Source organism: Eurosta solidaginis, chromosome 3, assembly GCF_040869045.1.
Source record: "Eurosta solidaginis isolate ZX-2024a chromosome 3, ASM4086904v1, whole genome shotgun sequence".
In the NCBI taxonomy this organism is placed as follows: Eukaryota; Metazoa; Arthropoda; class Insecta; order Diptera; family Tephritidae; genus Eurosta; species Eurosta solidaginis.
In genome coordinates, this window is record NC_090321.1 from 112,773,646 (window position 1) to 112,786,263 (window position 12,618).

Genomic DNA, 12,618 nt, shown 5'->3' on the forward strand with positions numbered 1-12,618 from the left:
ACATTTGGGTATTCATTCACCTCTTAGCATTGCCACTTGAACATAATTAGCAGGAGGCAATGTTGAGTCGGACGACCTGTCATAACAGAAAACTTTTCGAACCTTCATTTCGTCGAAACTCAGGACACACGTGTTTTGAGCTTCGGTCAACTCCGTCGCTGCCGTCAATAGCTTGACTACTGGCTCAATAATCCCCGGAGAGATGTCAATTTTTTTGACCAGCACTGCAATGTTCGGACCGCAGGCAGAGGGAATTTCTTTCTCCTTAACAATTTATACGCTCTTGGGATCGCTGAGTACAGTGTGACTGACTTGACAATGTCCTCTTCCAGCCAATTTTTCCTTTTGTTGCCAGCTTTTAGTTTTTCAACCTGAGGCAAAGATCATTAATTATTTCTAATACATAACTATATACAAGAAAGTACAACCACATACTTGGCCTTTGGTTAAGATGGTTGAAAGTTTTTCTTCCAAATTGATTCGGTGGAGCTCCGATTTTTTTACGCAAATTCGCAAACGCTTCCCTTCTGCCAACTGCTTTGCAAAATTGTTTATATACGTTGTTACTTTTTTCTTTAGCTTCTCCAAGGAACATGTATAATACTAAGGATATTTACGTCAAAAAAAATCGTCAGGAGGTATTGCACAAATTAAAAGTCTTATACACACATATTAACTTACTTTAATATAAACATGCAATTTCTATTCTACACATTTTCTTGCAAAGTATGAGTCAATGTATTACTAATAAAATAACGAAACGTACGACTTTACATTGACTTTAATTACTCTCATTTCTTTTTCTAAAGTTGAATTTTCGCATCCTTCTCCTCAACTATTGGTGCTACGATGATTTGTGCCTCAGCGATATCCTCAGTTTGGCTTGCATCCATTGAGCCAGTGATATCATTCAACAACTTTTCTACCAGCTGCTTCTTTGACCGAGATTCAACTCTCTTTTGACGTTCACTTATCTTTTCTGCACTGGCTGAATATCTCGTTGGAAACGCGCTGGGTAGCAGCTTTTTGGGATTTTTGGTACATAAGCCTAAAATCATAAATATTTATTGTAATTAAATGAATTATTTATCAGACATTTTATATACTCACCCATTTCAAATTGCACATTTCTTTCGAAATCTTTGCGAGTGAAATGCACTTCACATATGCATGCTGTTTTGAGATTCACTACGTCCTTTCGGCGGCAAAAATGAAGCCATTTCTTAGCCATTACTACATCTTTTGGAAAATGGAAAAATCTCCATTTGTTTTCACTGGTTTTCCTGTTGTTGTTATTACACCCAAACACAGAACAAAGCATTATTAATAGATTTATTTAGTTAAAACTCTCACAAATACCGCCAAATATACGTATGTATATCAAAGCGCGGCTAAATGAAAATGAGCTATTTCTACGTCATCAAAAATACCTGATCTTTTGTTTACATGCGTAATGCACATCTTATGTCTGTGATTTATGCACGAGATAGCTCTGTTATTAGAGCAATCGATTGCGAAATTGAGGAACACGGCTGAAAATCCACTGCCATAGCAGTTAGACATTATTATTCTTGTAATCAAAGAAATAAAAAATCTTTCTCCTTTATTCCTTTTAAATCCAAATTGTTGCATTTTTATAAATACTTAGACTCATTGCCTTTTCAGGGAAAAAAGTAAAATAGATATAGGTAATGGAAGAATTTACAGTAAAAGAATATATATATTATTACTACTATTACTACTCACCAGTTATTATAAACACGATTTTATATATACTTCATGTCTAGAAAATTTCGACATCAATTGGGGACGAAAAAAGCTTATGCGAGCACTTAAAACTGCCAGTTCAACGAATAAATGATTACCAGTTTTTATTGAAGGTAAGTACTTTGGATAGAAAAGAATGAATAAAATATAACAGTACCGTTAACGTTTTTCTACGCTTTTGAGTATTTGGTTTTGCATTTTTTCGCTTTACCTATGCAAGCATGTCTATTAGTTGAAATACCTTTTAAAATAATTCAGTTTCTATTGGTAATACTGCTAACAGTAGCTGCGTTTTTTTACACCTATCTACGTTTACGCTTAAACTTTATATCATTGTGAATGATAACAAAGTGTGATATTTTCTGCATAGACGTCAAAATTCCAAAGTGATTGGATCACCTGATTTGTAATTGACTATCGCTGTCTCATTCTGTATCTCTTCCTATCACCCGCTGAAGATAGGCGCCACCATATTGAACACCTTGTCAAAACGCTAAAAAGTAGCCATATTGAACATCCTGTCAGGCAGTTGACAGATAAGATAACACACTTAGTTATCATTCACAATGCTTTATATGGACTGCTTAAGCGGCAGTTACCCACCGACGTGTGCCGTACGTACGGACGTTTGTCGTACGAAACACGTTTGACCGATCCCTCAAACCCGTAGAAATCAATGTGTGCGTCTGTGTAAATGTACATAACATATTTGTGTGTATATTGTTTAGAGCAAAGTACTGTTTCATTGACCAGTTTGCATGCATGCTTACGCAAACATCAACTTTTGGAATTAAAATTTTTCATGGCGCAAATGGCAGAAACAAATACTGAATAAAGCCCCCATTACTGATACTTAGCATAGACTTGACTTGACTTGGCGTAAACTTGGCAACTTAGCCACGATTATACTCCACTTGGCGCATAAAATCTGGCATCATAATCAGCGTTGAAATTTATTTTTAAATAAATGTCAATTTGAATGACAAAATGTCAAAATGAAATGGAAACAAACAAATGGCATCTCAAAATGTAAACGTCACTTAGAACTTACATAGAAAATCAAAATTCAACAGACTTCTAAGTCAAGTTAACTTTTGAGTAATCAGTAACATGCAATGTTCATTTAACAGAACTGTAAGTGACAGTTCGCAAGCCAAGTCAAGTCTATGCTAAGTATCAGTAATGGAGCCTTAAGAATTTATAGTTCATTTATTTGGAATCTCCAATTTTATATAATAATTTTGGGATATTTCAACAAAATTTTAACCAATCATTAGGCCTTTTTGTATAATAATTGCAATTGGTCCAAACATAGCACACAAAATATTTAATGTGTCTTGTGAGAGAGCGATCAGCTGACACGTTCTTACGGAAAAAATCAAAATTGGTTTGATTTCTACGTTCCGGGCTACGTACGTATGTACGTTGAATGTCGGTGAGTTTTCGTTTACATTGCACACTCATAAGATAGGTCGTGTCAGCTGACACGTTTTTTGTACGTACGTTCGTGGGTAATCGCCGCTTTAGCCTTAAACTTTATCTACTCTTCTGAAATTGCTGCGCATAAAATTAGTACTCCTAAATTTTAATACGCAATATACTCAGATGTAACTGAAATATTGGTCTATGTTTCACCTCTACACTAATTTTATCTATCACCTCTACAAATGGAGTGTGTCCATCAGTGAGCTGCAATTATTCATGATTTAAGGTTATTAGTGGACTAACCAAAAAATTAGTATTAGTGCGTACACAAACAAAGAATATCAAGCACTTATATCCAGCAAAAAACACATTTACATAGTCATGCTTCGTAAAATGAATAACCGCTCATAAGCCACGAAGCAGTTCAGTACTCAATTGTCTTATTGAGAAAGAAAGTCAATTGTGTTATACGAAAACACTAATTTGAATCAGTATGACTAACAGTACAATAAAATTAATATAGTCATATCAGTCTTCTGACGCTAGCAACACAACGATGTACACGAAACTAAACTGAATACAGCGCTAAAGAAGACCCGATAATAAACGAAGTATAAGTGTATTACACACGAAACCAACATGCTACTGTGTTAACGCGACTATGATTTCAGCTTATACTCAACAATGTCATACATGTATGGGACATAAGCCGGAGTCATTGGTGCCGTATGTCGTATCGCTGTATCCGTATCGCTAACGGAATCAGCTGTTTATCGTTACGACGGTAAACCAAAACCCAATTGGTTGGCTACGATACGGTTACGACCTTAGCGGCACCAATAATCGATTGCATTGATTCTCATAAGGTTGGTCGAATCAGCTGTTATAAGGTTACCGATACGGTTACCGATAAAGCACCAATGTCTCCAGCTATATGTGTTGCGGGGCACTCGTATGTATTTTCTATTTTATGTGCTAGTCACTCATAGTAGGGGGACTCATGAAAGCATATAAACTTATAAGGTGTAAAATTATATCCATTTACACACTCTGTTATATGAACGCACCTAGTAATACTCTTGATAAACTTTATTGTTTGTCAGCTGTATTATTGTCAAACAAATTTTTTTGATTGTTATACAAATTACAAAATGCCAAGATTAAGTGAAAAATCGAAACTAAAACGCCTTTACTTGCTGATGTTGGAGATTCCTGATAAAAATGCCTGCTGGAATGTCTGCAAGGTTGCATTCCTTTGAGTTTACCGCGTTTACACAATGAAATGTGCGCGTAAATTTATACAAATTGTGTAAATGATTTTTCAGCTCGTTTACGCACTAGATAAATTTATACGTTTACACACTTTATAAGGCATTTATACGGTTACATGATTATCCCTAGTATTTGTCTGTACTTGACTAAGTACACATTTAGACACAATTTTTTGGCTCATGACTAAGTACACTAATTTTATTAGTACTCAAAGCAGACCTCTGGTGTCCACTATCCATCGCAACCAATTCAGCTATATGTTATACATATAGCCAACGGAGGTTTGTGTTCGGTACAACATGTTCTGTAGGTAGTTGCCGCTAGATGGGTCTTCTGAGCATTATCTAAGCTAGGATAAGCGTTTTTTTACGCGTTAACGTAAACGTATACATTTTTAAAATAAACACAGCTATTGCCGCAGAAAAAGATCCAAATATTTATATCTATTTATGTACATACGTACACACATTCATATATACATATTAAGGACTCCGTTCTTTTTATACTCGGCGTGCTTTGCACACAAAGTATATTAACTTTGTTAACATAACGGTTGATCGTAACAATATAAATGAATCGAGATATAGTAGTAGTAGTAGTATATATTTATTTTAACAAATCAGAATACAGCTTATGACTAAAGCTACTTTGAAATAAAATAAATAAATAAAAGTACAAAATCGCTACAATAACAGAATTTGTTGCGTGTCGCATTCCATGTTAAATAAATTGCTTACAAGCTATGAGAATTCGTTTAATATTACGTTCCTGAATATAATGCTGTCTGCAAGAAACTTGGCAAGAGAGTCGAAATTATATCCATTTAAAATAGCAATGACCTTTGCCATATCTAAAATTCTTTCCCCAAAATAGAGCAAACGGATATTGTTGTATATAGGACATGAACCAATAAAGTGATAAGCGTCTTCTCCCACCTGCAAGTTACACACTGTGCAAAATGGAGACGATGTGTTTTTGTAAGCTCTTGCGTTTAGGTTCAGCAAACCTCCCCTTGCACGTAGAATTAAGCTAACGGCATAAGCGGTGAAATCATCCGTGAAATATGAGCTCTCTAATGGCACTAACATAGGGTACAGATCGTAGTAGTAGACTTTTGTGCCATTTCTAGGAACATACTCGCATTACTGTCAGCAAGGCGATCTAAAAGCGAAGACGTGAAAACCTGAATATTAGCTATTGAAAATTCCGTAATGAAAGGTAAATTAACTCTGTTAGTGAGTTCTTTCCAAACGTTTGCCCAAGAGATCCCCAACTTGGCTGTCTCCACTGGCAGGATGCGAGGTAGTCTGTCGTGAGTAAGTCTGAGACAACGAGCAATATAAAGCATGTGTAGACGGATCGTGTGTAAATATAGGGGTTGTAAACCTGTTTCCAGATGCAGCATGTAATTTGGCGTGTTAGAGGGAAGGAAAATCAGCTTTTTTATAAAAAATCTAAAGAGTTTCTCGACTTGGTCGAAATGGGCGACTCCCCATACTTGTGCGCCATAAAACAAGATGGACCTGGAAGCAGACTCAAAGATTTTTATTTTCTGGCTCAAACAGATACGGGGATTGTTAATGTAGCTCAACCACGTTGCGTTAATATCGTTTTTAGCATCCACCAAATTTGAATCTAAGTGCTTAGTAAAAGATAACCGACAAGTGAGGAGGACACCTAAATATTTGTATTCGTTAACTATTTCAATGTCTTCGCTGCGATAAGACCATTTCAAGGCAGTAAGTGCCCATTGGCTACAGTAGTCGCAAAGGGAGTTTATCATTTCCTGAAGCTGTTCAGGAGATTCAGCAAGTAGGACCAAATCATCCGCATGCATAAGTACCTTTACCATACTGTTATCAACCATGACGCCCCCGCACAGATAATCATTCAAGCCATTTAAGTATAAAGAAAATAAAATCGGACTTAAAAGGCACCCTTGACGGACCCCGTGATTTACAGGGAAATATTCGGACAGTTTGCAGTCGAACAAAACCTTACAAGATGTATTAGCGCAGATAAGACTCAAAATTTCAATCATATGAGTAGAAATACCATAGGAGGCTAGTTTGTAAAAGAGCATATTACGGGGAATCGTATCAAAAGCACACGAGAAGTCTATTTATTATCTATATGCTTTCTCACGTATATCAAATTTAGAAGCGCCAGCAGTTCATTGATGAAACATTGCGGAGCAAATTTATAAAACTCATAACATACGCCATCCTGCCTTCATTTGGTACTATCTATAACCACTTGCAGTTCCCAGTAGTGGAAAGGAGCATCAAGAAAGGGGTCAGTACGCTGAGGCATAGCCCAGTGTACACATAGTCAATGTTATGGCGAAAAAGAAGATCCTTGAAGTGGGAATAGAAATCATGGATTTGGAGGTTGGAGCTTACTTTACAGCGGACCTTTTTGAGAGAGTTTGCTTAACGCCACCAATCGCTTGAATTTCTAGCAGCGTTCAGCTGTTCAATCTCGATGCATATCCATTCTAGTTTCTTCCGGTTGCAAAGCGTAACATACTCTTTACGGAGAGCGAGATACTTAACCCTATCGCATTCAAAATTCCTCTTTCTCAGTATATTTAAAGCGTTCATTACCTTTCTGCGTAAGTTTGAGCACTGGCTGCCATTAATTTTTCGGCGAGAAACGATAGTTCCCTTTGGCGATTTGTGCTGCCGACTTGACTTTTTCGGTAATTATAGACAGTTTCTGATCAATAGGTACCACGGAGTATATATAATCGTTATTGCAGGAACTAGAGATAGCCTCTTTGTATTTTTCCGCACTGCGCGGTTTCCATTAGGGTTTGGCAGAAGATGAAGGCTCGACATAGTCGGTAGTATACACGCGACTGTGGAATTTTATAACGATCGGCATATGATCCGAGAAGTATTTTGATCCTACAGAAAAACTATCGATTAGGCCCAAAATGTCAAAAGAACAGATAGCATAATCGATCACTGTACGGCCAACCCCGCCGCAAAAAGTAAATTCACCACTCAGGTCTCCATCCAACCTACCATTTAAAATAACCCCACCAAAGTCTTCAGCCAAACTAAGAACTTGTTTGCCTTTATTATATACTACCGGGTCCTTGGAAAAACGTGAGACATGAACATGAGACACTCCAGATAATGCTGCCTTTCCTACTACTTGGGATTTGCCTACACGGCAATTGAGGTCACCAACAATGCAAAATGAGCTGGGTTTGACATCGAATCGAGATATATATAGACTTCCACAAATCAAAATGCCTAGGATGAAAAAAAGGATTGATTTAGCCATGTCCTCCCGTTCGTCTGTCCGACCGTCTGTGTGTGGTCACGATAACTTGAGTAAATATTGAGATATCTTTTTGAAATTTCCTTGGCACTCATATCCCATCGCTATTTAAAATGCAGCGAAATCAGATGATAACCACGCCCACATATTATATTTATACCATTTGGAAAACACAAAAAACCTGACTATTTAGTGAATAATAAACGTAGAATATTGAAAATTGATGTGTGGACTGACATTGAAACTCTTGATAAAATTTGAAAATGGGCGTGGCACCTTTACGTCGAGGAATGCTTCGACCACGCCCTCTTCTATATACAAGATTTTTAAAAGAGTCGGGGACGAATACTATAAGCTATATCTTTGCAAAAGAGAGCTTAATATCAATGGTATTACTTTTTAATTATAACAAAAAATAGGAAAGATTCATATTTTTTTAAAATGGGCGTAGCACTGCCCCTCTTTTGACTAAGGAATTTTCTATGCTTCGGGACCAATAACTCAAAGAAAAATAGCATATCGTAATAAATGACCACGGTCACTTTTATATAGGATTAGAGAACTAATTTATCTGAACTGTACAATTGAAACTCACGCTGAGTATATAATGTCCGGTTACACCCGAGCTTAGACAGCCTTACTTGTTTTAATCTGGTCTTATTTTGAAAGACACCCTTTTCATGGGTTATAATTCTATTTCTCAACTGTATTTCCATTTACTCTAGGAACAGCTAATACGGTAGCCAAATAGGACACTTATTTGAATTATCGGCTGTAGAACAAATTATTTCTTGTATCATCCCCTTCTAAATATTCTAGTGCACGAAATCTTCAAGAATCAAGCTACCTTAACAACTTTCATCATGTCAACAATACAGAGAATTAACAAACAAATTCTATTGTGAAACAAAAATTTTGAAAATTCAAGTAAATATAAAAAAATTAAGTATTCAGTTGAAATTTGTGTTTCAATAATTCCCTTGCATATATGTACATAGATATCATTTATTTTATTGTTTTATAGCTTTTAAACGTTTAAACGGCCATAAACGTTTAAACTGTTAAGCGCCTATTAAGTAAGTAAATAGTAGTGAACAGCGGAGGCATTGTTAAATAAAGCGCTGCTAAAAATCCAATGTAACTAGGCTCTGTTGATGCGCGCCTGTATATATACCACACAATTTGGATCAAAAAACATGCTTTGTGGATTGCATTCCAAAAGCAATAGATATTTAGCATTGCATTCTCCAAAAAATTATATACGGCTTTGCTTTTGCTACGTCATGCCAAATACGCAACCTCAAAAACCGTAGTTTATTTTTGTTGATGCGTTGCAAACATGTGATATAAGTCATATATATGACCGATCTCTGCGATATTTTTAGACAACATATTTTGTAATATATCTAAGCATTGTTTGAAATTCGAAGCTTCTATCTGTTAAAATGGGGCAGAAATTACGAAAAGTACCAAAAAGTACCCTTATACTCCCTAAGTTAGGGAGTTCAGAATTTTGTTTATTTGATGTTGGAAATGTCGCTATTGCAAATGAAAGCTACGGATCCTGAACAATTTTTTTTCGTTTTAAATTCTTTTGCATATTTTGTTTTGTTTTGACAGGTTTTTATGTTGCGTATTTGCTCAGTCCAATGTCGAGCACTTTCACACTATTCTCGCCGGTCCTTCGTCCTTATTACTCCCATCCCAAGCAAACGTGTTTTAAAGGGCCCAGGTTCTCGTCTCTCAGATTAGACACGATTTCTGCATTGGACCTGTTTAACTGCTCCTTATTCCATCACGGATGATTCCATATGTCGCATTCAAACCAATCCTTAAAAAATAATTTTAATTTGAAGTGTGCTATATAAATGCACATTAGTGCCGTCTGTCAGGGTGAAATTTTAATTTGTATTTTAACATGTTAAAGCAACTTAAAAATATCCGTTTGCCTAAACTTTAGACCCTAAAGTATAAGCTATTGAGGATAAGTTTACTGCTTTAGTGATGTACTGATTGTTAATTCATCTTGAGAAATCGAAGGCTTGAATCATGTCAGAGATCACGATGGGGTATATGTACCTTACCGTACCTTAAGTAAAGAATTATCAAGAGGACATTTATATATGGCAGTAATGATGTTTCTCAAGTTGTGAAATTCCAATTTTCAACTTGTTCTTAAATGTGAGTCCCTTATTGAGCTCAAAATGGGAAATCAAAATATTGAAATTAAAACTACATATCGTCGTCACGGCAGCAATAAGCATCAAAATTCGAGCACGAGCAATGGTGTGGTGGTAGCGCGTTCCGCTACCACACCGAAGTCCCAGGATTCAAGTACCGGGCAAAGCAACAAAGAATTTAGAAAAGAAATTATTTTAATACTAGAGGAAAATAGCTTAAAGCTTTAGCAACAATTTAAAGTGCAAGCAGTCCCTAGAAAGAATAGAGAGAAACATACATCCTGAGTCCCGCCCATATGGGAATAGATGGAAATAAAAAAGCCCATGAGCAGGTTCGCCGAGAGGGGGGGGGGGGGGGGGGGGGGATGGGGGTTTCCCCCGGGCCCGGGGTTTCTCAGGGGGCCTGCGATTTAGAGGTACTAAGATATTTTTTTTAATTCAGGAGAGTCTTTAGTTGTTCCATGTGCAAATTTTAAGCCAAATTTCAAAAGCAACCAATATTGATAATGATTTTTTGCCTGGGCCTGAGGAGACAATAAAAACATCAAACAAAAATGTGTTTCTCAGGGGGCCCGCGATTTAGAGGTACTAAGACATTTTTTTTAATTCAGGAGAGTCTTTAGTTGTTCCATGTGCAAAGTTTAAGCCGAATTTCAAAAGCAACGAATATTTATAATGATTTTTTACCTGGGCCTGAGGAAACAATAAAAACATCAATCAAAAATGTATGTTTACATGAATCCGAAATTGTAAAGTTTTCGTCGTGAAACTGTAGTATTAGAAACCGTATTCACAAATTCAATGAATTGGTCGAAACCAGTATTATATTTTTATAACAAAAACTTTTATTGGCAAACGCCTAAAAGTATCTTTGATATTCATTATAATTTTTTATAGAATGAAAATTTTTGATATTTAAAAATTCAAAATAATGAAAATAAAATTAATTTTTGATTTTTGATGGCTTTGTTTATTTAAAAAATGTAGGGTTTTGTGAGCTCGAGGCCTTGCTTTAAATAAAACACTGTGTTAGTATTCACACATTCCTTTTTCCACCTTCTTCCTATTATTTTGTTAGAACACCTGATTAGTCGATCAGGCATTTACATGCAAGTAAGTCGATCTAGTGTTATAAATGTATATATGTATGTGATATAAATTATATATTTCTGTTTATTTTCTTTTCATGTTGTGTTTTTAAAAAAAAAAAAGTCTTTAAAATGACTTCAGATTGAAGTCGAAATATCGACCAAATAAATGTGTGAATACTAACACAGTGTTTTATTTAAAGCAAGGCCTCGAAAATAAAATTATTGAACATAAATTATTGAATTCACAGAGTATATAAAGTTAAGAGGTAAAATGTATAATATAACAGAAACCCTACAACACTGATGAAGGCTCATCTTCAAAAAGTCTTCCAACAATACCACCAACTCTGTATCAAAGTCAAGATTATTTAAACGACTTCGATATCGGTACCGTGAATAATGAGTTTTTGCGATCTGAAGAAATCAGCGCAATAATTCGTCGAGGTCATCAAAAGTTTCCTGTTATTTTTCCACGTGATTGTCATGACGAGGAATTTCCTACCTCGTTGTTAAACAGAATCTTGCCAAATGGAGAGAAAGTGGAGCGTGACTGGTTAGTGTGGAGTGCCAGTAGCAATGCTTTTTATTGCCTACCATGTCATCTATTAAGCACCAATACTTCAAGTCGACCTAAAATTTGTTCTGCGGATATTCGAAATTCCAGGTATGGAAGAAGCTATACGATAAACTGACATCACACGAAAATACTTAAGATCACATTAAATATTATATCTATTCAGTGGCGATCTTTACAAAATCTAATTCAAAAGGAGGCTACAATTCATACGCTTATCAAGGACCAGCTTATCACTGAAACTCAAAAGTGGAAAGACATTTTATACAATATTTTGGACATTATTTTATTTGTGGGTGAAAGAAGCCAAGCTTTCAAAGGCGAAAGTGTATATCTTGGTGAACGAAACGATGAACATTTTTTGGGCTCTCATAAGCCATTATGGTCCGATACTTAGAGACCATCTTGAGAAAGTTAGGACTTGACAACAGCAGCAAAAACGTATTTTTCCCCAGGTATTCAGAACGAGTTATATATATTTTGCAAAACACGTGAGGGAACTATATTAGATCAAGGCAAGATAGCAAAGTATTTTTCTATAATCGTTGATGCTATGCATGTAGCTAGTCACGTAGTCAACATTCATTTGCGTTAATTCCATTTCAATTCGAAAGCAAACAATTATACAATTCAAGAACGGTTTTTGGCTTTCGAGAATTGTAACCAAAAAACTGGTCAGAAAATCGCTGATCTAATTTGCACTACTCTAGGTAAACATGAAATCCCATTAAAACATTCTCGTGCAAAAGGGTACGATAACGGCGCCAATATGAAAGGAGCTTACAACGGAGCACTACGTCACATTCTCGACAAAAACTCGAATGCTGCCTTGTGCAACCCACAGTCTCAATTTATGTCGTGTTGATGCTGCAGAATGTTGTACGGCTGCAATTATTTTCTTCGGCATTTCACAAAAATGTTTTACTATTTTCATCAGCATTCCACAACGATGGGACATCCTCAAAAACAAAAATGTACCGAGCTCTCTTCATAGTCTTTCAGACACTAGGTGGTCGGC

General features: G+C 36.0%; 1 protein-coding gene across 9 annotated transcripts in view; it reads left to right on the forward strand.

Moving 5' to 3' along the window:
- Obsc (Obscurin) overlaps positions 1-12,618 on the forward strand; it is a 2,548,720-nt gene that overhangs the window by 548,339 nt on the left and 1,987,763 nt on the right. For all 9 annotated transcript variants that reach the window (XM_067772951.1, XM_067772955.1, XM_067772952.1 and 6 more), the window contains one exon: positions 1,788-1,880. In XM_067772951.1, the coding sequence (XP_067629052.1) occupies positions 1,788-1,880 (93 nt within the window). The remainder of the gene's footprint in view (positions 1-1,787; positions 1,881-12,618) is intronic.